At 55.6% G+C, this 23908-nt stretch overlaps 3 protein-coding genes and 1 long non-coding RNA gene across 9 annotated transcripts; 3 read left to right on the top strand and 1 right to left on the bottom strand.

Moving 5' to 3' along the window:
• The first annotated feature begins 69 nt into the window (after nucleotides 1–69).
• Nucleotides 70–2580, top strand: LOC118602856. Its single transcript, XR_004950917.1, has 2 exons — nucleotides 70–772; nucleotides 1613–2580. It is a non-coding gene; the product is annotated as an uncharacterized LOC118602856 (long non-coding RNA).
• A 1244-nt stretch (nucleotides 2581–3824) lies between these two features.
• TMEM134 (transmembrane protein 134) lies at nucleotides 3825–8763 on the top strand. 3 transcript variants are annotated; one of them, XM_016132292.2, is made up of 7 exons: nucleotides 3825–4079; nucleotides 4991–5055; nucleotides 5498–5587; nucleotides 5741–5817; nucleotides 7979–8023; nucleotides 8228–8281; nucleotides 8362–8763. In XM_016132292.2, the coding sequence occupies exons 1-7, from the start codon at nucleotides 3906–3908 to the stop codon at nucleotides 8442–8444; spliced, it is 588 nt and encodes a 195-aa protein (XP_015987778.1). In that variant the 5' UTR covers nucleotides 3825–3905; the 3' UTR covers nucleotides 8445–8763. The 3 variants fall into 3 exon arrangements, with proteins under 3 accessions (XP_015987778.1, XP_036077327.1, XP_015987761.2); XM_036221434.1 differs by lacking the exon at nucleotides 4991–5055; XM_016132275.2 differs by lacking the exons at nucleotides 7979–8023; nucleotides 8228–8281; nucleotides 8362–8763 and having other exon boundaries at nucleotides 5741–6815.
• Nucleotides 8764–9387: 624 nt separating this feature from the next.
• Nucleotides 9388–21169, bottom strand: CABP4 (calcium binding protein 4). Of its 4 annotated transcripts, XM_016132255.2 has the most exons (8): nucleotides 20687–21169; nucleotides 19724–19826; nucleotides 15853–17964; nucleotides 15442–15472; nucleotides 15219–15362; nucleotides 14187–14296; nucleotides 13713–13860; nucleotides 12517–13574 (listed from the first exon to the last, which is right to left on the bottom strand). In XM_016132255.2, the coding sequence occupies exons 3-8, from the start codon at nucleotides 16222–16224 to the stop codon at nucleotides 13546–13548; spliced, it is 834 nt and encodes a 277-aa protein (XP_015987741.2). In that variant the 5' UTR covers nucleotides 16225–17964; nucleotides 19724–19826; nucleotides 20687–21169; the 3' UTR covers nucleotides 12517–13545. The 4 variants fall into 4 exon arrangements, 3 of the variants coding, with proteins under 3 accessions (XP_015987741.2, XP_015987747.2, XP_036077325.1); XR_001595271.2 differs by lacking the exons at nucleotides 19724–19826; nucleotides 20687–21169 and adding an exon at nucleotides 9388–9638 and having other exon boundaries at nucleotides 13269–13574; nucleotides 15853–18439; XM_016132261.2 differs by lacking the exon at nucleotides 19724–19826.
• GPR152 (G protein-coupled receptor 152) lies at nucleotides 18205–19756 on the top strand. The gene has a single exon (XM_016132240.2). It carries the CDS (start codon nucleotides 18233–18235, stop codon nucleotides 19697–19699), a length of 1467 nt encoding a protein of 488 aa, XP_015987726.2. The 5' UTR covers nucleotides 18205–18232; the 3' UTR covers nucleotides 19700–19756.
• Nucleotides 21170–23908: the final 2739 nt, after the last annotated feature.

Raw genomic sequence — 23908 nt, 5'->3', positions numbered from 1 at the left:
ACGGTGATTAGCTCTCCGCGCTGATCCGGGGCGGGGCCTGAGGCTGTCGCGGGGCGGGACCGGGGCCTCTCAGAGGGGTGGGGCCAGGGGCAGCAAGCCGGGCGGCGCGGCGGCGTCCCTAGCGGTCGCGGCTTTGAGTTGGCTAGGACTGCGGCCTTCCCACAGGGCCTCGTGCCACCCCATTTAAATAAAGTTGTAGGAATAGTGTAATAACATTACTGAGCTCGGAGAGGGGCTTGGGGGACGGGGACCCTATCTATTACGCCACCCCTAAAACTTTTTGTGTCTTCTCTTCTGGCCTTTTCCTTTTGCATATCTAGCACAATAGGCGTGACTTTTTTGCTTCCTGGATTTTTCTCTTTTAAAAATAAAAACAAAACCGGGAGTAAGAGGGGGCGTGGGGTTTCAGTATCCCTGTGTGAACCGGAAGCTCCCCAGGAGACTGAAAGGGCCTCGTGCGGGGTCGATGGTTGGTGTGTGATCACCGGTGAATCCACAGTGTCTGGCACAAAGTAGGTGCCCAAGCGAGGTACTTTGGGGCTAAAAACAACTTTTCTCTCCGCCCCTGGGCCCTAGCTGAGGACAATAGTAAGAGTCTTCCCTCACTTTCGAGGTCACCGGGTAAGGAGAGTGTCTTGGGACCTGTGCACTGTCTTCATCTGAACCTCATAACTGCCAAGGATTACTGTGAGTCTCCTGTGACCCAGGTGCCAACCTAAGTGCTTCTGCTATTTGCACTGGTTCACCTCCCACGAGAAGTCCCCTGAGATAGGTGAGACCTCTGCGGTGAAACGGAAACATGCTTTGTTTTTTGCGTTTTTTTTTTTTTTAATCAACAGGAAGTTTTTACATGCAAGTTCTTCCAAATTTTGAAGCAGCAAGTAGTCTGTATCTTACACATATTGTCCCAGAAAATATATAAAGAGGGAAAGCTGACCAATGTATCTTACAAAACTACTTTTAATCTTGATTCCTGAACCAGATAAGCATCGATATACTAAGAAAAATATGCACCATTTTAGTAATAAATATAGATATGAAAAATTCTAAATGAAATGTTAAGCTAATTGAATCCACTAGTGTATATAAAAATGCATCAATATGCTAAATAAATGTCATTCACAAAAAGATACTATCTGATTCCATTTATATGACGTACTCGAGTGGTCAAATTCATAGAGACAAAGTTGAATGGTGGTTGACTGGGAGGAGGGGGAAATGAAGAGTTGTTTAATGAGTACAGTTTAGAGTTTGTTTCTAAAGATGAAAAAGTTCTGGAGATTGGTTGTACAAAAATGTGAATAAATATACTTAACTACTGAACCACACACTTAAAAATGTTTAAGATAGTAAATATTATGTTATTTTACCACAATTAAAAATTAAACTTTTTTTTTTTCAAAAAAAGAACCTCAAGATCAAGTAGGGCTCATTCCAAGAATGTAAGAATGATTTAATATTAGAAACATCTGTTACCTCAGTCTTTATTTAAAATTTAGATATTTTATTCACTATGGATTTTTGCCTTAAACATTTTTTGAAATAATGCATTAAAATATTATTGATCTGGCTTACTGAGTTTTTTGGTGTCTCCTTAAATTTTTTACCCAAGGGGAATGCCTCACTCTCCTCACCCTAGTCCTGGACCACCAAGATCCCAAAGCTAGTAAGGAGACGACTGGAATTCCAGCCCTGGCAGTTTGGCTCCAGAGTCGGTGAACTATCTTGTTGCAACACTCTTCTACACAATAATCTTGCCAGTAGAAAATGACGTTGGAGAATATCTTTGTCACCTCGGGGTGAGAAAACACTTCAAACAAGACTCAAAGAGCACAAACCTGATGGATTCGACTATATGAAAATGAGGATTGTTTTTTAACTCAGGGCACCTTAGACAAAGTAAGGTGACAAAGACAAAATGAGAGAAGATGTGTAATATCAAAACCCAGCAAGGGATTAATATGTACAGACATGCAAATCAGCAGGAAAAAAAAGACTAGAAACCCAACAGAAAAAAATAGAGAAAGGATATGAACAGACAAGCCACAAAAGAGGGAACTACCATGACTAACAAGTGCACGAAGAGCTGTTCAAATTCGCCAGTCATCGGAGACCTCAGATAAAAATAAGGCACCACTTTAGGCTCATCAGGCTGGCAAGACATTAGAAAGCTGGAATACCAAGTGCCAGGAAAAACCAGAACCCTCATTGTGGGTGTATAAATGTGTACAGCCACTCCGGAGAGCCTCCCACGTACTTTGTGATGTCAAGAGTGCGTGTAGCCTATGGCCTGGAAGTCTTACTTCAAGAATATCTCCCATGGTCCATAAGGGGACAGTGTGAAGATGTCCACAACGGTGATGTACGTGATATGACGTGATGTGATGTGATGTGAGCATGAGGCCAAGCTGAATGTTCATCACTGGGGGGTGTTGGGGGTGGATAATAATAATTTCTGGATGCTCAACATGGTTTACCACCTGTGGCTAGTAGAAGCAACAAATGAGATGCATGCAGAGAACATTAGTGTTGAAGGCAAAAATGTACAAATGTAAACAATAAAATGAGTTTTATACACGACGCCATATTCGTAAGTTGCAAACACAGCCATCCACAAAGGAGCCAGTGCCATGTGTAGTAAGGAGCCAGGCAAGATTCAAGGAAGCTGACTGGACACACTGATGTGGGGCAGAATGGAAGGGACCGGGAGGAGGGAAGATGGGGAGAGGAAGGAAATTGTTCATAGCGATGATGTGCCACAAACTGAGAGGCAGGATTGACCCGACTCCCGGCATGAAGTCATAAAATAAAGTAGAATGTGTTGGTGGAGGAGAATTAAGCACTTCTGGAGCTAGGTGGACCTGGGTTCAAATCCCAGTTCTTCTCCCATGTAAGCTACTTGAGATTTTGACAAAGCACTCATTCGTTTCCTCCACAAACATTTATTGAGCATGTGCTTAGTACCAAACACTCTTCTGGGCACTTTAGACTTAGTGGTGAATAAAACTGTACTTTCAGGTAAGTACTGTGAAACTGACTTTAGATTGCATAGTCGGAGATAGCTTCTCTGAGAGGTGACAAGTGCTTTCCAGGCATAGGTAACAGCAGCACATGCGAAGACCCTGAGATGGGAATAAGCTTGGCCTGTGTGGCTAAGCAGGGGGCAGAGAGGCGGGGGGAACTTGAGATTGGGAGAGGCAGGCAGAGACCAGAGCTTTCAGACAGAGCTTTTAACCACAATGGAAAACCAAGGGATAGCTTTATGCAGTGGAGTGACTTAGCAGCTCCCTTTTTAAAAAGTCTTATTTAAGAATAACAGAAAATGATGAGATATTTTTAGATCACTTTGGCTGCTACGTGGAGAGTGGACTGGAGGGAGTGGAAGCCACATAAACACTCTGGGCCTCAGTTTACACATCTGCAAGGTGGTGAGAAAAACCCTCGCGCGCAGGGCCCTGGTAAGGGTAGGGAGACAGTTCCCAGGAGTTTCCTTGGCGCTGGAGCAGCTGGCAGGGACGCAGAAGGCCGCGTGTCGGGCCTGGTTGGATGGCCCGTGGCAGGCAGCCCCTCCAACCCCACGGGGCAGGCCTGGGGATTGCGTCCCACCGCGGAACCGGCCGTCGCTCGCAGAGACGGCCGCTGGGCGGCGCCGGGGCTCAGCGCGCTCTGAACAAGAAGAGCCCCCCCCCCCCACTAGTCAGCTCGGCGCTCGGCAGGTCTGGCCTGCTGAGGGCGGCGGGGGCGGGGCCGTTACGTGGGGGCGGGGCCTCGGCCGGGGCGCCAGACGGTCGGGCTCCCAAGACGACGGCACGGGGCGGGGCCTGCGCACGAGGGCAGGGCCGCGGCGACGCGGAGCAGGCGGGCGCGGATGGCGACGGCGCACGGCGCCTGACTTGGCTGGGGCCATGAGCTCTGCCCGGCCCCAGTTTAGCATCGATGACGCCTTCGAGCTGTCCCTGGAGGACGCGGGCCCTGGGCCCGAATCCAGCGGGGTCGCCCGCTTCGGGCCGCTGCACTTCGAGCGCCGGGCCCGGTTCGAGGTGGCTGACGAGGACAAGCAGTCCCGGCCGCGCTACCAGGTGACCGGACTGGTCCGGCCCTCCTCACCCCCGGCCCGATTTAGGGCGGGACCCCACGCCAGACCCTGGAGGACCTCAACCCAGGGGAGAATCTGTCTGTAGGCCCTAGCCTGAACGGGAGACCATCCCCGGACGTGGCCACTGGTCCAGAGCCCTTCCTAGACCCTCTCAGCTCTGATTTCGGTCCCCAGCCTCCACTTGAGAGCCCAGAGCCCGAGCCCGGGAGCTCATCTCCCACCCCCAGCTGGAGATCCCACCTGGAGTCCTCACCCAACCCGGGTACCGATTTCCCTCCCTCCGCTGGGCTGGGGAGTCCTTCTATACCTAAACCAGACCTTGCCCATACTCTGGAGCAGCCCCCTGAGCCCCAGACCAGGTGATCTAACGGGGACCTGCATCCCCTCTTCTGTGCTCGAAGTCCCCACCAGACCCACATGAGTCCTTGCCCACACCAAGACTCCCACTAAACTGGAAATCCTCATTTTCCCAGAGGACCTCCACCAACTCTAGGATATTTTTCTTGGAGACATGGACCAGATTTCTGTGCCCTACACCTGGAAACCATGGGCCTGCCCTTCCCTGGCACCCCAAATTCAGAGCTTCCATATTGAGTCCCTGAAGTGCCAACCTGACTCCTAAACCTGGGAGATCTTTCTCTAAGACCAATGCCAGGAGCCTTCGACCAGCCGATGCTAGTTCCAGCCCCCCAAAGCTCCCAGCTCCCACCTACTACCTGGGTTTCGGTTTCAGTGACTCATCAAACCCGTTCTGCGGGGAGGGTGGAGGGCCAGGTGAGCAGCTGTCAAGCGACCAGGCAAATAGCTGTATGGGCTTGCTTTCCTCCCCTTCCTGAGAGGGTGATGAGGAAGGGCCTGAGCCCTGTAACCCTTGAGCCCTGTGTTCTGGAATAGAACCTGGAGAACGATGAGGATGGAGCCCCGGCCTCCCCGGAGCCAGATGGTGGAGTCAGCACCAGGTCAGGGCCAGGTGGGGATCCACCCCATACCCCTATCCCCATGCCTCTGGCTCCTGTCCCCAGGTCCCTGTCCAGTCCTCCTTCGCCTCACTCAGCTCTCTCACATCCTGTCCAACCAGGATTCCTAGCCTGATTGATCCCCACTCCTCCCAGGTCCCGTCTTGCAGGCTCACCCTACCTAGTGCCAGCCTTACCCACTTTCCCCCATGCCCCCAGGCTCTTTATCTTGCAGAAACCTCCAGGCTCATCTGGCCCCTACCCTGCCACAGGTCACTTGTCCTGCAGGAAAGAGTCCCTAGCTCGAATCCTCAGGCTTCCTGCAGAAAGCTCCAGCCCTTGAATTCCTCTTCACCCCTGCCCCTTCTCAGTGCCCCCTGTCCTGCAGAAACACCCAGCCCTAGTCCCTGCCCCCACCCCCTCACTGGGCCCACCTGTCCTGCAGGGATTCTGGCCGAACCTCCATCCGCAGCTCCCAGTGGTCCTTTAGCACCATCAGCAACACCACCCAGCGCTCCTACAATGCCTGCTGCAGGTGAGACCCTGCCCTCCTGGAGCCACTCGTGGCCCATGCTCCCGTACAGGCAGCCCTGGCTATGCCCTCTGTCCTCTGGGTCGGGGAGGGTGACAGGAGGGAACGGGCCTCCCCTCACCCCTGTCACACCCATCCTGCTCTCCTGCCACCCAGCTGGACTCAACACCCTTTAATCCAGAAGAACCGCAGGGTAGTGCTGGCCTCCTTCCTGCTGCTGCTGCTGGGGCTGGGTGAGTCTCCGCGAGCCCCCGCGAGGGGCTCCACCCTCCTTCTCTGCGGGTTCTGCATCCCCCTTGGCACACTGCCTCCTGAGGAGGCAGATGGCTGCCATCACCCCCATTTTACAGTTGAGGAAACTGAGGCCTTGAGAGGGGCAGACCCGCCGTCCTGGTCACTCAGGGAGGAAATCGCACGTGGTTGGACATGGTACCTGGTTCAGCACTCCAAACTTTATTTGTAACGTGGTCTGTTTAATCCATCAGAGAACAAAAGAGTAACAGCTACCATTTATTCTGTCTGCTCTGAGTCAGGTGCAGGGCACCTGACAGACATCACACAGCGACCCAGAACCTGTGCACAGAGGCAGGGCTCAGGGAGGTGCCTGTCCCTGTGGCCAGCGATGCCAAGTGCTCTGCCAGCCTCATGCACAGCGCACTTGTCATCCCACTCTCTGGAGTCTGAGCCGAGGAGGACCTCTCCCCCACCCCCACTGCTTGGATGGGGACACAGGGCCCAGAGCAGGTGGATCTCACAGCCAGAAGCTTTCTCGCTCCCGCACTCATCCTGTGGCACTGAGGAGTCACGGTCCCCAGGAAAAATCTACAGTTGGGATCAAGAGGGGCCCACAAGGAGGCCCCACTGTGCCAGTCGCCCCCCCTCCTCCAGGAATGTCAGGTCCCCTAGCTGGAAAGCTGAGCAGCGTTCTTGCCTCAGTGCTGGGTGTCTGCAGGGGAGGGAGCTGCCACTTCTCTAACACCCACCACCTAGGCAGTCACTGGTCACACTGGCCACCTGCCTTATCTCATTTGATCCTCTCTGTCAACACCCAGCAGGGCACGCATAATTACCCTCCCAATCCAGAAAGGAGGACACACTCTCACAGGCGAAGGGACTTCCTCAGGTCACAGCTAAGAAGACAAGCTGAGACTTAAACCCACATCAGTGAAATTGCCAGGCCTGGGGTCCACCATGGTCCCCTAAAGGGCCTTTGTAGGAACTGGAAAAGGATGCCTCCTCTGAGTGTGCAGAGCCCACAGCTCTAAGCCAGGGTGCAGGGGGTGAGTTCCAGCCCCCCACCCCGTACCCTTCATAAGGTGCTCTGTGCAGGGGACAAACCACATAAGAGTCCACAGTGGCCCTGCAGGCCTCCATGCTATATGCCCCCCACCCTGCTGCAGAGCTTGGCTCCCCACTTCCCCCATCCCATCCTCTAACTGGAGACTCGGGACTCTCTCTGGGTCCAAGATCCAGCTATGACCTCCTCATCTTCCCCAGTGCTTACTGTCCTCCCTGGGGCCGACAGGCCCTGCCACAGTCCTCAAGCCTGGGCTGTCTCTCCAGTGCCACCAAAAGTCGGAAGCTCCTAGAAAGCCCCGAGTTCCTCCAGACTCTGGGCCTTTGCCATGCTGCTCCCTCTGCCTGAAATGCTTTCCCTTACCACTTGCACGGTGCCCATCGCCAAGCCTCTGAAGTCAGATCACCTCCACCTTCCACATGCAGCACCCAGCAAGTTCCTTCCCCTCTCTGTGCCTCAGTCTCATCTTCTGTGAAAGGGGATAACACCTGTACCATTTGGTCAAGGTGACAAATAGGGCAGTGCACGTAACACGCTTAGCCCAGGGTCTGGCAGCACGTGGTAAGTGGTCACTAAATGTTAACTGCTATTGCTGCTGTTACCCCTGATCGGCTTAGATGCCACTGCCTCCGGGAAGCCCCTCACTGACCCATGAGGCTCCCACGCTGCCCAAACTTCCCCCGCTACATCCTGATCCCTAGGGCGGGAGCTTGGAGGGTCTTCTGGTTGCTCCACTAGGGAAGGGCCATGAGGGCAGGGACCTCAACTGCCATTCCCCAAGGGATTCTGGTACCAGGTGCACAGCAGGTGCTCCAGAAATGTTTGTTGATTGACTGAAAGACCATAGGAGGAGCAGACAAAAATCTCTCCTTTCACAGACTTTCCCCAGGGCCTGCCCGGTGCCCTGCTCTGAAAACACAGAGCTTGGAGAGCTTCCCAGGGAGGGTCTCTGCCCAGGGGGCTTTCAGCTCAGGTGGGGGACACCATTCCTCAGGCCTAAGCCCTGTCGGGGGTTGCGGGTGGAGGTCCCCGCCCGGTCCCCAGCTGCTGCTCCCTGCACCTTCCTTGCTCACGCTCGCGGCTTCATCTGTGTGCAGTGCTGATCCTGATCGGCGTGGGACTGGAGGTGGCTCCCTCGCCAGGTGAGTGCCCCCTCCTGCCTCCGCAGGCGGCGCTCGCTCACTCTTCTCGTGCTGGGTGGGGGAGGGTCCTTGGCGAGCCCCGCCTCTTCCAGCTCTCAGCATCCTCCTAGCCCTTTAACCGCAGAAGGTGAGACTAGCCCAGGCAGTGACCGTTGGCCCGCCCCACGCCTCCCTGTCCTGACCCGACCCCGTCTGCTCCCACAGGTGTCTCCAGCGCCATCTTCTTCGTGCCCGGCTTCTTCTTATTGGTCCCGGGAGGTGCGAGTGGGCGCCCGGCGGGGGCGGGGTGGGATGAAGCCGTGGCGGGGCCAGTGGCACTGACTGGCCCCGCCCCACAGTGTACCACGTGATCTTCATCTACTGCGCGGTCAAGGGCCACCGGGGCTTCCAGTTCTTCTATTTGCCCTACTTCGACAAGTGAGCCTCTGGCTGACGGCCAGGATCCACGTAGGCGCCGGGTGACCCGTGCGTCCTCTTCGCGTCCCCAGGGTGCGCTCCTTGGTCCGAGCCACTCCGGTTCCCATATCTCAACGGAAAAGCCCCAGCAGGACCTTCGATCCCCCAGCCCCATCGGGCGTTTGTCCTGGAAGTTCGGGGCGCGCGGGCCCCCGGCCCACTACCTGGGCCTGGGAAAGTCGCCCCTGGCCTGCTCTGTGTGTGCCTTAACTTATTCTCAGGCCTTGAGGCTACTCGGTTGGTGGTGTTTTGTGCTAATAAAAGGGGTACTTGTGCCCAGCAGAGACAATTGCTCTTTCTTTCCCACTAGCCCTGCGCAGGCAGCGGCCGTGGCCACCACTCCCTCCTGCAAAGGCTGGGAAAAGGGTAGACACTGGGGCCGAAGGGTGCCAGGACCACCCGTCTCCCCACTCTGCGCAGGACAGCCCAGTGCTCCAGGACTCTGCGCAGGACAGCCCAGTGCTCCAGGACTCGAGGCTGCTCTTGGGGACAGAGCTGCACTGCAAGCCTGGGGGAGCCTCTCCCCGCCTCCCGCTGCCCCAGGCCTTAGCAGAGTCTTCGCCTGGAGAGGCAGCTCTGGTGCCTGCCCTGGACAAGGGCGCAGATGACGCAGGCCTGGGGCCTGGAGGCTGCTATCCCGGTTGCAGCCTGACTCTGGGGCCCTGGGCTGCCACAGCCAGCTCAGGATGTGGGCCATGACAAGGCAGGGGCCCAGCCCCCTCCACCCGCTGGCCTATTTCTTAGGCCCAGAGATTGGGAGAAATAGAGGACGAAGGACATGGGAAGCAGGCCCCACGTGACAGCGAACCTCAGTGATCAAAGACTCTTAGAACCACAGAACACTGGTTCTAGATCATCTCAGAATTTTGGAAAATCCAAGCATCTCAGAATCTTAAGAACCAGGAAAAAATCTCGGGGAGAACCCTGAAATCTGAGGTTATAATAGCTACCATTTATCAAACTCTTAGAAATCCCCAGATCCTGTATTAAGCACTTAACACAGGTGATTTCCAGTCCTCACCACCTAAGCCCCATTTTGCAGATGAAGAAACCGATGTCTAGAGAGACTGACTCACCCAAAGGCAGAGTTAGGAACATAACCCAGGGTTTCCATGACACCAGTGGGGCGGGGTAGGACACACAGCTGGTGGTCACCAACCTGCCAACGGAGGGACCGGATGAACACGTATGGGCCGAGGAGACCCCGTTCCTGTAACTGCACGTTTACAGTCTGTCCCCCCTAGTGAAATGGTAGTGCTGTTAAGAAGGAGGGACTTGGCCTGGCCTGGCCTCCGCTGTGTATGCAGCACCTTTGGGTTTCTATGACTTCATTGAAAAAAAAAAAAAACATGGACCCCCAGAGCCCTGCTGCCTGGCCCACCTGGACATCCAACCCTCAGCCCCCTGGTCAAGGCACCACGTGGATGCAGGAGCTGCTGAGTCAGTGAGCGGTTCTCAAACTGGCTGTGTGAAAGGACCAGTTTTCCTAATGTGTCATGGACCAATAATTTTATAAGATAAAAACTAGAAATGTGAAATAAAAAAAAACAAAGACATAGAATCAAGCCCATAGTTTGTATTACCAGATTAATCAGACATGAAATCGGAACATAGGAAAAAAGAAATTACAAAAACCATTGAAAGTGAGCAAATCAGCAAATTGATACACAGAGTTGCTACTACACTCATAAGTTTTTGTCATTCAACAATCTTAACAAAGTTGTTGGGAAGTAGTACTTCTCCATATTACGAGATTATCAGGAGTTAGCAAGCTACAGCCCACAGCCCAACAGGGTCCCTGAGCTAAGAATGGTTTTCCCATTTCAGAAATGGTAGGAAAAAAGTCAAAGAATAAAATAAGATTTCGTGACACATGAAGTTTATAAAATTCAAATTTCGGTGTCAATCAAGTTGAATTAATTCTAATTAAAGTTCCAACAGCCACACCCACTTGTTTACATGTTAATTCCAGCTGCTTGGAGACACAAACTATAGCCACAGAGTCCAGCAGCTGCCAGAGAACCACATGGTCCTCAACCTGAATCTTTACTCTCCCGCCGCTTATAGAAAACATTTGCCAACCCTTGACCTAAGTGAACACTTTGACAGAACACTGGATCCCAACGTTTACAATTTTAATGCGACTGATGTTTTCTGGTTAATTGATGTTGTCCAAGTTGGAGTGACAGCAACACTATCTTCAAGGTACAGTGAATATCTGAACTCTAAATATAACTTGTTTTTAGTTGAAAAACACATTAATAGTTGCATACATTAGGGGCATTAGATTTCCTTAGGGAATCGTGACTTTATTTCTCTCCAGTGCTTTTTGCCTCATAGCCCATAGCTTGCTTTCGGTTAATTTTCTCCTAGTGAACCGTTTTTCCAAGCCATCACTTTTGGCCTTTCGGTTATGTTTGTAACATGTCTCTTCCCTCCTGCGCTCAGCTGTGGGGAAGAGCCTGCTATCTGCCCTTTGGTATCTGCCCTCTGCCCTTCTGTAGTTGCAGAACCTCTGTTTTTTAACTGGGCACATGGCCACCCAGAACAAGGATCGTATTTCCTAGCATCCTTTGCAGCTGGGCGCACCGGGTAATGAACCCTGCCTAATGGGGTATAATTATGTGGTTCATGCTCTTGGCCCCCTTTCTCCTTTGTTCCTGCCTCTAACCAGCCACCTGGAAAACAAACGCACATGGGCACACCCTAGGAATGGCAGAGCATCCAGGAGAAGGAGCTCAGGTCCCTGAAGACCGTGCAGATGGATTTCACCTAAGATTTCCTGTGCAGAAAGTAAATTTCTATCCAGCTTGAGGTATTGTTATTATGGGTCTCTATCATTCACAAGGAACCCAATCTAATATTGCTAATTTCATCTGGGACTGAAACTCAGACTTTTAACTTAATCTGTTTATGTTTATTGTCATTTTTAGTTTTTTTAACAGGATTATTTCTACCTCTGTTTTAATGTTTTCTATGGACTTTGTTTTTCTTTGCTTCCCCCCGCCCCCCATCTTTCCCAGCCTCATCCTGGCTTAATCGAGAGCTCTTCACTTTCCCCCACTTCCTCTATTGAGCTCACTATCGAATAGAACATTCTATATTTATAACATATTAGTGGTTACCCTTAAATGGTTAAAAAATTGTCTAAAGTTACTTAATCAGTCTATGGCCATGAACCAGCCCCGTCCCGTCTGATCTCAGAAGCTCGGCTGGGTCAGGCCTAGTTAGTACTTGGATGGGAAACCACCCAGGAAGACCAGGTGCTGTAGGCGTGAAAAATAAAGTTACCTTTATCTATCCTCCTCCAGGAAAAACAAGAAAAAGATTGCGGCATGTCCAAAGTATCCCCTTCCACCTTCCATTTTGTTTTTGTCTATGATTTTAGCCATTCCTTGCTTTGAAAATCCCCCAAATTAATTTTTTTTACTAGTATGTTTTTGTTTTTTCCTGACCATTACCTAGTACGTACTCTGCCTTCCTTCTGTGTTGAATTTCCTTCTTACCGAAGCCATCCCTTCCATGAGAGGACGTGGGCGGGAAGCCGTTCGCTTCCCTTCCGTACTCTGCGGCTTCACTGGAATGCAGCTAGATACACATTTGTTTTTATTTATCCCTCTCTGGCTCCAATGTGTCCCTTCGTTCTGGGCACTTGTGTTTGTGGAAGCCTTTAGGGAAAATTTGAGCCATCGTCTCTTTGAAAATTGCCTCATGTCCACTCCATAATTTTTCCCTCCCAGACTCCTAATGACTTTTAGCTACCTTTTAATGCTCTTCATCATTTTATCCCTTAGTGCTACCTTCTGGGCTATTTCTCAGATAATAGCTTCCAGTTCATTAATCTTCCCTTAAATTGTTTATAATCTGTTATTTAACTTATGCATTAATTTTTTTTTGCATTCCAACGGCTATATCCTTTATTTTTAGAAGTCCCATTGTGTTAATTTTCCCCCAGATCTTCCTGTTAAATTTTAATACTATCCCGTTACTGCATATTGGTCTTGCTTTCTTTTATCTCATTTATTTATCTATCTATCTATTTATTTATTTTTGCATTTACTTTATGGGCTCTTTCACATGGCTCCACTATTTACATTTTGGGGAGTCAGTCCTCCTGTTCTTTGCATCTACCTAGTCTCCCTCAGAGTGACTTGTTTCCTTATGTGATTTGTAATTTTTTGTCGTGCATTTATCTTCAGAAGCGATGGCTCTGTGTGTGTGTGTGTGTGTGTGTGTGTGTGTGTGTGTGTGTCCCATGCGCCCCCAGTTAAAAGAGTGTCCTTCTCAGCAGTTTTTCCTATTTCTTCAGTTTTTCCCACCATGGAGCTAGATCACGCTCCTGCTTGCCATGCAGGCCTGAGTTTGGGGTGCTCTAGGATAACTTCCCCTCTCAAGGCCCTGGACATCCGTATCCTTGCCAATTCCTCAGGCCGGTAGGTGGAGTTATATATTGGTTCCCTTTTCAAGAACAGGGTACCCCTTCGAGACCCTGGAATGTACCCAAGGTCATGTCTTACTCCCCAGCCTCTTACAAGTCTTTCGTCCTTCCTGGGAGTCGGAACCCGGGCTCTCAAACCTCCAGGTCTGAAGCCCTCACAGCGTCTGCTCCACCTTACCACCCGGCTTGGAGTTCTCTCTTTGTCTGTGGTACCCAGGGCCATCCCTTTCTTCCTTTCGAGTTCAGCTTTTTTTTTTTTTTTAACATTTCTATACATAAATAGTGGGAGGTGTCCAGCTACCCTCTCAGTCGCCCATCCTTGAATGCTACCAGCTCCAGGGAGCTCCCTACCTCTGGAAGGACTGCAGGGATCCAAATCTTGCTCACCCTGGGGAATGACAGGCAGCTGAGGGCAGGTTTTCTCCAGGCAGCTCAGGCGGGAGGGAGGTGAAGATGAGGATGGGCAGGTGACATCACAAACCAATTCTCCCACCAGGTGTTGTCATGGGCAGAGGAAGCCCCTGAGGGCGGCTGGTCTCTCTCATCCTGGGGCCTCCATGGGAGGGTATGCAGCATAAACCCAGCTGGTCTGGGGTCAGGGGGGCAATGCAGTCTCCCTCCCGGAGCCTCAGTGGATGGATAGCATCATCACAAACTCTGCAGGAGAGAAGGGGCGGGGCTGGGTCGGTCCAGGTCATCCCAGCAGGGTCATCCCAGCTGGGCTCAGTCTGGAAGCTGGAGGGGCGGGGGTGGAGGGGGTGGGGCGGGGAGTGTTCGTCTGGGAGGGAGACTCACCATCGAAGTCTACAGTGCCGTCCCCGTTGAGGTCCACATCTCGGAGCATCTCATCCAGCTCGGGATCCACCAGCGGCTCTCCCAGCAGAGCCGGGGCTGCCTGTCGCAGCTCTGCCACTGTGATTCGTCCATCCCTGTCCCTGTCAAACTAGGATCCCGGCAGGGCTCAGCCTCTCTCACCTGAAGCCGGCACCGCCTCCACCTTACCACCTTACTGCTGGCGCTGTGCTTGGATGCCCTGACCTTCACGTGCAAACCCTCCCCGTCCCGCTCAGGGAATTCTCCACGGCTGGATCCAAACCCTCTCCCTGGCCCTAGTCCCGCTGTCTGTAGGGTTCTGGGTCTTCAGAATCTGAGGCCCCCAATCTTCCCTGGCCCAGGCTGGCCACCCAGCCGCCCTCCCCTCCTTCCCGAGCTCACTCGCCGCCTCCCCTGCACCCACCATCCGACACCCCTCCCGGCCCCGCCCCACACCTCACGGAAGGCCATGCGCAGCTCCCGCACCCCCAGCATGTGCGCCGTCTCCTCCCTCAGCTTCGGGCCCATGAGTTCCACAAACTCCTCGAAGTCCACGCGGCCCCCCACTGCAGACCCAGGCAGAGCGTCACAACGGAGGGCCCCACAGAGGGACATCGTGAGGGCCAGCCCCTGCCTCGCTCCGCATCCAGGAGGGAACGCCCAGCGTCCGTGCCCTCGGCACGGAGTCCCACTTTCGGCCGGAGGTCCGCTCCGTGGAGCAGAGACCGGGCTTTGGAACCCGAGAGCCCCAGTTTCACCCCCCGGTCTGCCGTTATGGTGCACGGCCCTGGGTGACTGACTAAACCACCTTCCTCCTCCTAGGCCGGGGGCAAGAGAACCCGCGCCCGGGCTGCCCCTGGAGTTGGAGTTCACGGCTATCTCGTGCGTGGAGCCCATGGGCAAAAGTCAATGCCCCTGGAGAGGCGTATCCATGTCGTCCGTCGGTTCCAGGATACCATCGATTATAAATACCAATGGCCGGACAGCGGCTCCGGGGAAAGGAGCACGACGCGAAATGCTCGCATCCTTTGTAAATCACACCCCACTCGGGGAACCCTAAAGAGAAAACGGAAGCAGGTGTCCTCGCTGGGAGGGCATCTGATATCTGACAGATCGGTTAAGGATAATCGCACAGTGCCCGCCCCTCCGACATTCCGTCACAGGGAATGGCCGGAATTCCGTCACGCTGTTCAGGAGAAAGGGGCACAGAGACGGAGACAGAGAGCGAGGAGGCTGGTGCCAGCCGGGAGGACGTCATCACAAGATCAGGGGCAGGATTCGTCAGCCTGAGCCCCAAAAGAGCCCCAAAGGCCTCTCTTGGATTTTGGTGCCTTCGTTGCCCACCCCCCACCCCCCCGCCCAGTGTCCCCGTCTCCGAGGGGCCAATGTCAGAGTGTCAAGACTGCCCTGGAAACTCTCATGTCCCCACCTCCCGTCACCCCCGCTGACTCCCAGAGCCGCCCCAGGCAGGCGGGATCGGGCACTGACTTCGCATCTTGACGTGCTGCGAGACCTCGATCAGCTCCATCTCGGTGGGCATGTAGCCCAGCGTCCGCATGCAGGCGCCCAGGTCCCGGTAGCCGATGTAGCCGTCACGGTCGGTGTCAAACTCCTCGAAGGCGGCCTGCAGCTCTGCAGCGGAGGGCGGTCAGGCCCAGGTGCCAGGCCAGGGGACACCGCCCACCCACCGCCGCCAGCAAGGGTCACTCACCGTCCAGCTCCTCGGGGCCCAGCTCACGGTCCTGCAGGGGCAGAGTCGCCAGGGCTCTAGTCACCCTTCCTGCTCCAGCCCCTGCCCACACTGGCCTGAGCAGGGCCAGTCCCACGAGGGCAGGAGAAGGCAGCTGAAGTCTCGTGGGCCCCAAGAAGAGAGATGACCCCCTTCCCTGCTCCTGAGCCCTCAGTGCTCACAGAACTCTAGGTTGGAGGTCCGCCTACTACCCAGGTGGCCCAAGACCTACCCTTCCCCAAACTCCAGAAACCCTGCCCCACTGCCCAGGCTCCAGAGTCTAGAGCAGACGCAGCAGGAGGCCTGAGTTCTAGCGGCAGGGTGAGCTGAACCTGAGGGCATGAGTCCCCACCCCACCCTGTTCCCCCCAGCCCTGCCTGGGCCCCACCTGACCTTCCCGAAGATGCGGTTGAGCAGGGGCCCGTACGTCTTCTGAGCAGCATCGTGCTGGGGGCCGGGGCGATGCCTATGGGCCTGGCGGCGAGAGGCCGGCCCGGGGGCTGCAGGCGCCGGCTCCTGCCCTTCTTCTGTCCCAGAGGGGTTCTGGCTGCTCCCGGGGGCCTTGGGGTCCTGGACGGGGGTCTGGGGCCCGGCGCTGCCAGCGCCCTTTCGGGACCCTCGGAGCCCCCTCTCCCTCTTGCTCCCCCTCCTGGGCAAGGGCTGTCCCTCAGCACCAGTCTCAGGAGCCACACCCCCCACCTGTGGCTTCCGCGGGCCAGGGGCTGGGGCTGGGCCATGCTGCCCCTTCGCCCGCTCTGTGGCCATGAGGACACGGGGCGACAGGGCTCAGAGGCGCAGCACCAGAAAGCACCCTTGGCTCTCGAGACCCGTAAAGCTGCTTATGTGCCCTGAGAGCCGATGGCTCGGGATTGGGCCCCGAGTGGGATTAGGGTAAGGGAGGCAGGCAGCCCAGGCCCTAATCCCCGCCCTTTTGCCCCCTGTGGCCAAGGCAGAGCCAGATGGGTCAACAGGTGTCCTCAGCAACAACGGGTGACAGCACATGGTGGCTGCAAGGAGCTTTGAACTCCGGCTCTGCCACTTGTGAGCTGGGAGACCCAGCAAATTCGCCTCTAAGCCTCAGTTGCCTCATCTATAAAATGGGGGCGATATTGCCAAAGAGTCCAGCACTCAGCCCAATTGTGTGACGTGGGACTTAGCTCAGAGAAGACAAGGGAAGGCATCTCAGGCAGGAGGAAGTGTGGGCAGAAGCTGGGAGGCGGGCAAGAATAGGACGGGTGGCCCACGGCAGCCTCCTTGTGGGTGACATCCTGGCCGGAGCAGAGGATGTGTGAAATTGAGGAAGAAAAGCTGGATCACAGAGGCCTTGCATGCCGGATGCAGGGGTCTGGGGGTGAGGTCAGAGAGGTAGACCCCGGGGGTACCCAGAGCCTGCATTGAGCGGGAGGGCACCAGCGGGGAGGGATTTCAGCCGCCTGGCATTTCCGAGTATGAGGGGCCTGGCTGGTCACTCGGCCCTCCTGGGCCGAGGTTGGGTTTCCCGGTGAGCAGCCCCATGAATGATTGATGTCCTCCCAGCTTGGGTTTCATGCGGGCCGCCTTAGCGCTGCCGGGCACCATGCAGCAGGCCCCAGCGTGGGGCCCCGCGGACGGCTGGACCACTGGGCGTGCAGGCACACCCTGCTCCTTCCGGCCAGCAGCCTGCACCTCACAGGTAAGCCAGGCTTCAGCAGTCACCTGGGGAGCCCAGGGCTCTGCTCTAGAAGGGACTGGAGCTCAGAGTGGGGTCTGCCTGAGGAAGAGCCCTGGGCGGAGAGGAGGCCCCCGGGCTAAAGGGCAACCTGCTGGGGCCTTGGGCCACAGGCGAGGTCCAGGCTTCCTGCGACATCTGCTTCCGCCCCTGACTCCGCATTGCCAGCAGGACTTTCTCTGTCCTCAGAGGGACACTCGCTCCACCAGCAAGGGAAGTGGTGGGTAGCAGCCACCCTCATCGTCATCACCCTGCAAAGCCCTCTTCTTTTTTTAGTAGCCCCAGAGGACAGATAGGGGGGCCACCTTCCGCCTGAGCTGTGAGATTGGGGAGAGGGCCACGGGAAGGCTGTGGGGTGATGAAGAGGCTCCAGTTGCTCCCAGGACAGCCCTCCTGGCCCCAGGCCACCCAGGCCCTGAGCCTCAGACCTTACTCGCCCTAAGGTCATGAGCTGTACTCACTGTGGGGTGGGCTGTCCTTGGCCCCAGGCTACCTGTCCACCCTCAGATCCCTGCAGGCCGTGGGACCTGAGCCTGCCCTTCTTGGAGTGTTAAACACTTGAACCCCAGAATACCAGACAAAAAGGTCCTACAATGATCTGACCATGTGGTTTTCAAACTGTTCCCTGGAGCCCTAGGGGTGATCTCCTTACCTTGAACCTGAGCATCCCTCTTAGTTCTCTGGTGTTACACTATAATATTTTATTTAAAAGAGTCACCAGCTTTAAAAATATGTTTGCAAACCTCCAGTTTAGTCTGAGAGGCGTTCTGAGATTCCGTGTGGCAGAGCGGTCAGGTCTAGAAAAAAAAAAGAATGGTCAGGTCTTCCCTCCCTCCCTACCTGTGACCTTGGGCAGGTCACGATCTTCTGAAACTTCCTCTCCTCTCCTGCAAAATGGATCGCACAAAGACTAAATGAGGTAATCTATTAAAGTCCCTGGCACAGGGTAGCTCCCCAAAAGGTGATGACGATGGCCCAGAGAGGGACAGTGATGTGTCTGGAGATGCACAGCACTCTCTCACGCCCAATCTCTCATGCCTTCATTAATTCCCCACCCAATCTCTCATGCCTTCATTAATTCCCCAGGAGCCTATTCCGTGTCTAGCAGTACTCTGGGGACCTCAGGTGGACGCTGCTATGGAAGCCAACCTGGGCAACTCTGGCCTCAGGCCCCGCACAGAACTGGACGACGAGGACTACTACCCGCAGGGCGGCTGGGACACGGTCTTCCTGGTGGCCCTGCTGCTGCTGGGGCTGCCGGCCAATGGGCTCATGGCGTGGCTGGCCGGCTCACAGGCCCGGCAGGGAGCGGGCACGCGGCTGGCCCTGCTCCTGCTCAGCCTGGCCCTCTCTGACTTCTTGTTCCTGGCGGCAGCGGCCTTCCAGATCCTGGAGATCCAGCATGGGGGGCACTGGCCGCTGGGGACAGCAGCCTGCCGCTTCTACTACTTCCTGTGGGGTGTGTCCTACTCCTCTGGCCTCTTCTTGCTGGCAGCCCTCAGCCTGGACCGCTGCCTGCTGGCGCTCTGCCCGCGCTGGTACCCTGGGCGCCGCCCAGTCCGCCTGCCGCTCTGGGTCTGCGCGGGGGTCTGGGTGCTGGCCACGCTCTTCAGCGTGCCCTGGCTGGTCTTCCCCGAGGCTGCCGACTGGTGGTACGACCTGGTCATCTGCCTGGACTTCTGGGACAGCGAGGAGCTGCCGCTGCGGATGCTGGAGATCCTGGGGGGCTTCCTGCCATTCCTCTTGCTGCTCGTCTGCCACGCGCTCACCCAGGCCGCTGCCTGCAAGACCTGCCGCCGCCGGCTGAGGCCAGCCCCCTGCCGCGGCTTTGCCCGCGTGGCCAAGACTATTTTGTCAGCTTACGTGGTGCTGCGGCTGCCGTACCAGCTGGCACAGCTGCTGTACCTGGCCTTCTTGTGGGACATCTACCCGGGCTACCTGCTCTGGGAGGCGCTGGTCTACTCCGACTACCTGATCCTGCTCAACAGCTGCCTCAGTCCCTTCCTCTGCCTCCTGGCCAGCGCCGACCTCCGGGCGCTGCTGCGCTCGGTCCTCTCCGCCTTCGCCGCGGCGCTCTGCGAGGAGCGGCCAGGCAGCTTCACGCCGGCCGAGTCGCAAACCCAAGCGGACTTGGCGGGGCAGACTCCGCCGGAGCCAACCACGGAGGCCCAGCCACAAGCGAGCCCCACAGCCCGGCCACAGACGAACCCCATGGCACCTGCGAACCCCAAGGCCCAGCCACTGGCAGACCCCACAGCCTCGCCACGGTCAGAGCCTGTGGTCCAGCCTCAGCTAAACTCCACGGCCCAGCCCCAGCTGGACTCTGAGGCTCAGCCGCAGCCTAGCCCTGAGGCCCAGACCCCTGCACCCGGTGCCAGCTCAGCCGCCGGCCCCTGTGATGAAGCCTCCCCTGCCCCATCCACAGATCCCACCCCAGAGGCCGCTGAGAGCTCGGCCACAGCTGCTGCCTCTGAGGGAGAAAGCCTCAGAGGTGCCCCGCCAGAGGAGGCTCCCATCGCAGGCCTCACGTGAGGGCCCAGGAAGTCCCAGACCCACCAGGGCCGATGGGGAGCCAGAGGGAGGCAGAAGAACCAGCCAGTCAGAGAGGAGAGGCGCCGTGGAGGAAGTCATCATGGAAACGCCACCAAGTCCCTTGGGCCTGGCAGGAGGACTTGGCGGAAGTGAGAATGAAATGCCCAAAAGTCCCAGAAACTTTGCTGTGAGCATGACGTCCCCGTCTGGGTCCCACCAAGCTCTTTCATGCTCGCCCCCACCACAGAGTGGCCCAACAGCCTCCTGAACCGTCACAGCTAACGGTGTCCTGCTGGGCTCTGTCCTTTAACACCCCCAGAGCCCACCAACAGTTTTTCCCTTGGCTTCCATCCTGCAGGAGAAAGACAGCAGCGGGGCCTTCCTGGGCGCGAGCTGACTGCCCTGGAGCCTCTCCTCACTCCCCTCCTCCCTACCCCATCTTCTAACCTGGGCATGAACGGGCCAAAGGAGGATGTCCCTGCAGAGGAGGGAGGCCTGAAGGAGCAGCAGGAGCCTGGGGCCCTAGAAGCCCTCGAGCTGTGAGGCTGGGGCAGGACTTTCCTCAGCAAAGGGACAGGAGCAGAAGCAAGAGCGACCAAACCTGGATTCCAATCTGGCTCTGGGCCCTCTGGACAAATTGCTTCACCCTCTGAGGTCCTGTTCCATCTGCCATTGTGAGGCTTGAACAAGAGTGTGTGAGGCACCTAGCGAGAGCCCATAGCACACAGTTGGGGCTCAGTGAACAGTTGTTCTTTTTTCTGGCACTCAGCGATGTCCCTGCAGAGGCTGGGGGTGTGTGGAAGGAGGTACCACCTGGCCTGAGTGTCTGGGATCTGGTGAGCTTCGGGAGAGATCAATTATGCCTGTGACCATTTCTGGGCTGCAGACGCCCAGGTGGCCTCAGAGAGCATGTAGCCATCTCTGTGCATTGGGCGGTTTCAGAGGACTTCAAGGTCTGCTTCATTTAAAGGTTCAACTAGGGTCTACCTGCTCACTGCGGCGGGAGCTGCAGGTGCAGAGCGCCACAGCTGCCTCCGCCTCCGCCTCTCCGATGCACTCAGCCCGGGGGTGGAGATGAGTATGTCCAAGCAGAGAGCCCTGGGAACCAGTGGCTCCAGAAAGGACACAGGTCCCTGGAGGTCACACAGTGTCTCTGTGACGAAGCCAACTTCTTCCCTCTCAAGCTGCAGACACTGAAAAAAAACAAAAAACAAAAAACAAACAAAAAAAAAAAACAAAAAAACAAAAAACTAGGAAGTGCTGAAGCTCTATTTTCTGATCTGTACCCCACTTCCTTTCACACCCATTACTCTCTTCTGATACCCACCCCACTCGGCTTTCTCACAGCCCCTAGTGTTCTAAAACCATGCCCTTTCCCCTTTCACTCGTCAACCCCCAAACCTTTTCCATTAGCTCAGCATCATGATTTTTAGCTGCTGGGCAATACCCTAACCAGTAGATGTAAACGAGAATAACATTTAATGTACTTCCCTTCCCAGAAGTGCTTGCAATTTAAAAAGGGAGTAGGCTGTACAGACAGCCTGGAGTGGTGCAGTCAGATTTGGGTTCTAGCGTTCTCATGGCCTCAGTCTTCTCCTCTGTAAAACGGGGTGATGACATTCTCCTTGCAAGGTTGGCTACTGTGATCATTTCCTGTGTCCGGAGATGGACGTATGCTGGGTGGTGGTGACACTGGTGGGCGTAATCGCAGCATTTCTTAGTGATGGACGTGTGGGCACCAAGGCCAGCAGGAGAGAGAGTTTTGGACAGGCACGAACTTGTTAAATTCTTTTATTCAGCAAATGGGTGGGTTTAGGGGTATAGCCTCTGGGGCCCCTCAGGGGTTGTTTGAATCGTGGCTCTACAGCTCAATGGCTGTGTGATCTTCAGCAAAGCTCTAGGCCTCTTCGGACCTCAGTTTCCTCATCTATAAATTGGGGATCATAATAATGGTTGCCGTATCCTGGGAGCGTTAATTCCTCTAAGGTGCTTGGATCCTTGCCTGGCACAGAATAAGTGCTTAATAGTTGTTAGCTGTTCATCTGGTTATACCAGCGGGTGTCCCCGGGTCTCACTCAGGCTTGGGACCAGCACTGACCCACGTGGCAGCTCCCTGCCCACCAGGCATTGTCCCCGCCACCAGTCTGCCTCCTCCTCCACAAGAAATGCTTTCACCCACCCCTCAATGGAGTGCACACTCCCTGAGGACAAGGTCCGGACGTCTGTCTCCCTTGGGGCACTTTTCAACATGGCAGGTAGATCAAGGACTAAAACCTCAGTGCCAGCTGCCTGCCTTCAACACTGGTCCACGCTCCAAACCCCACCTCTTGGAGACTGGGCCAGCACCACCTCCAAAGTCCCCAGGGGGAATCCCACCTGTAATAGGTAACTGCTATCCAGGAGAAAGCAGTGCCATGAAGGGTTTTGAGGGATGAAGAGAAGTTCTCCTGGATTTGTGTTGGAGGAAGCATGCACACCACATGGGGATGGGAGGCTGTCTCCTTCTGGAGGACTCGCTCCTTCTCCAGGTGAGAGACACCCCTCCCTCTCCCTCATGGGGACCAGGCTTTGAGTCTGAGAGCTGCGAACATGAACATTTTTCACTTCTACATCTGGGGCTGCTGTTCATTCACTTGCCGTACAGTAATTGAACGCACACTGGGTGCTAGGTCTTCTTGTTCCAGATGCTGGGATACAGTGGGGAATAAGATACTGCCCTCGGTTCAGTGACATTTGAGTGGGCGAGGTGGACACAAAGCAAATACACGAATAATTATACAACATCAGGTAGTGACTGAGAATGATGCAGGGAGAACAAGCAAGGGCTAGAGAGCGATGGGCGAGAGGAGCGGTCAGGGAGGGTCCTCGAAGGAGGTGACGTTTGAGCCGAGACCTGGAGGAAGTGAGGGATGGAGACTTTTCAGGAAATGGGGGAAGTTTCCAGATGGAAACGACAGGATGTGCCAAGGCCCCGAGGTAGGAAGGAAGGTGATGTGTTTCAGGAACAGGAGGGTCAGCATTAGTGGCCACACGCAGCTTTACAGCAGCAGTGAGGGGGGGTGGCAGGCCGCGGTCTGACGGAAGGTGGCCGTAGATGTTATTTCAAGTGTGGCATGAGGAGCAAAAGGAGGGGCTAGACCAGGGGATCTGGTTTGGGCTTTAGACACAACGGGGAGGGTGGCCGTGTGGCTGCCTTCCCTCTTCCAAGCCACCACATTCCTATACCGGGATGGAGGAATCGGCCGGCCCCAGGTTTGTAGGGCAGTGGGAAAAGCTAAGGACTTTGGAGTCAAACAGATGGGGACTGAGTCCCAGAAGGGTGACCTGGGGCAGGCATCTCTCCTCTGAGCTGTTTCTTCAACAGGGTATAATGAGGGGAATGAGGGGGCACAGGGGGCTTCGCACAGCCGGAAGAGGGCTCCTTTTAACTCGTTTCCCTCCCCCTTCTCTCTGCACCCCTCTCTTTCTGGGAAAAGGACCTTACCCATCACCCCTTGGTCACCTAGGGCAGTAGATGCTTAGAGAAGGAATGACGGAGGCGGCCAGTGCCCCATGGACACTAGCCCCAGGCAGAGGGAGCAGACTCTGCCTGTGAGACCTACAGTGACGCCTAAGCCCTCCTCGTCACACACAGGAGGTGGCTGGCAGAGAGACTCTGTCTGTGGACTGACCTCCTGGTCCTGTGGGAGATGACTGAGGAAAGAGAAGTAGTGAGGGACCTGGGGGTGTGGCCCCATTTTTATTTTTGTTGAGAGGCTCAGTGAGACCAAGGGGCGTTCATCGTGAAGAACCGGTTGGCCGGGGCCTTCCACTCGACCCTTAAAACTCCGCCGTTTTATTTGCATTCTTAACCCAGAGTGTGTACTTTTTTAACTTAAAAAGAGGCACGCTCATACGTGGCCTATCCAAGTAGGTAATACAGTTTGGAGTTGGGGGTGGACTGGGGGACCCCGAAGTATGCACTGGGGTGGGGGATTGGGAGGGCAGGGCTTCACACACTCCTGGCAACTCCTTAGGACGCCGCCACGAGGAGCAGAGCCCGGGTCTGACGGCCCGCTGCAGCTCTCACCTGCAGCCTCTGCCGCCCCAACCCCACCCGTGGCGCTGCCCTCCCCACTTTGCTCAGAGAGACCCCGGAGCCTGTGGGGGCGGGGCTCCCCAGGCCCCGCCCAGGCCCCGCCCCCGCGCCCCGGGCAGCCGCGCTCCGGG

The sequence above is a fragment of the Rousettus aegyptiacus genome, unplaced genomic scaffold (assembly GCF_014176215.1).
Source record: "Rousettus aegyptiacus isolate mRouAeg1 unplaced genomic scaffold, mRouAeg1.p scaffold_m13_p_5, whole genome shotgun sequence".
NCBI lineage: Eukaryota > Metazoa > Chordata > Mammalia > Chiroptera > Pteropodidae > Rousettus > Rousettus aegyptiacus.
This window is presented reverse-complemented; position numbering and strand designations above follow the sequence as displayed.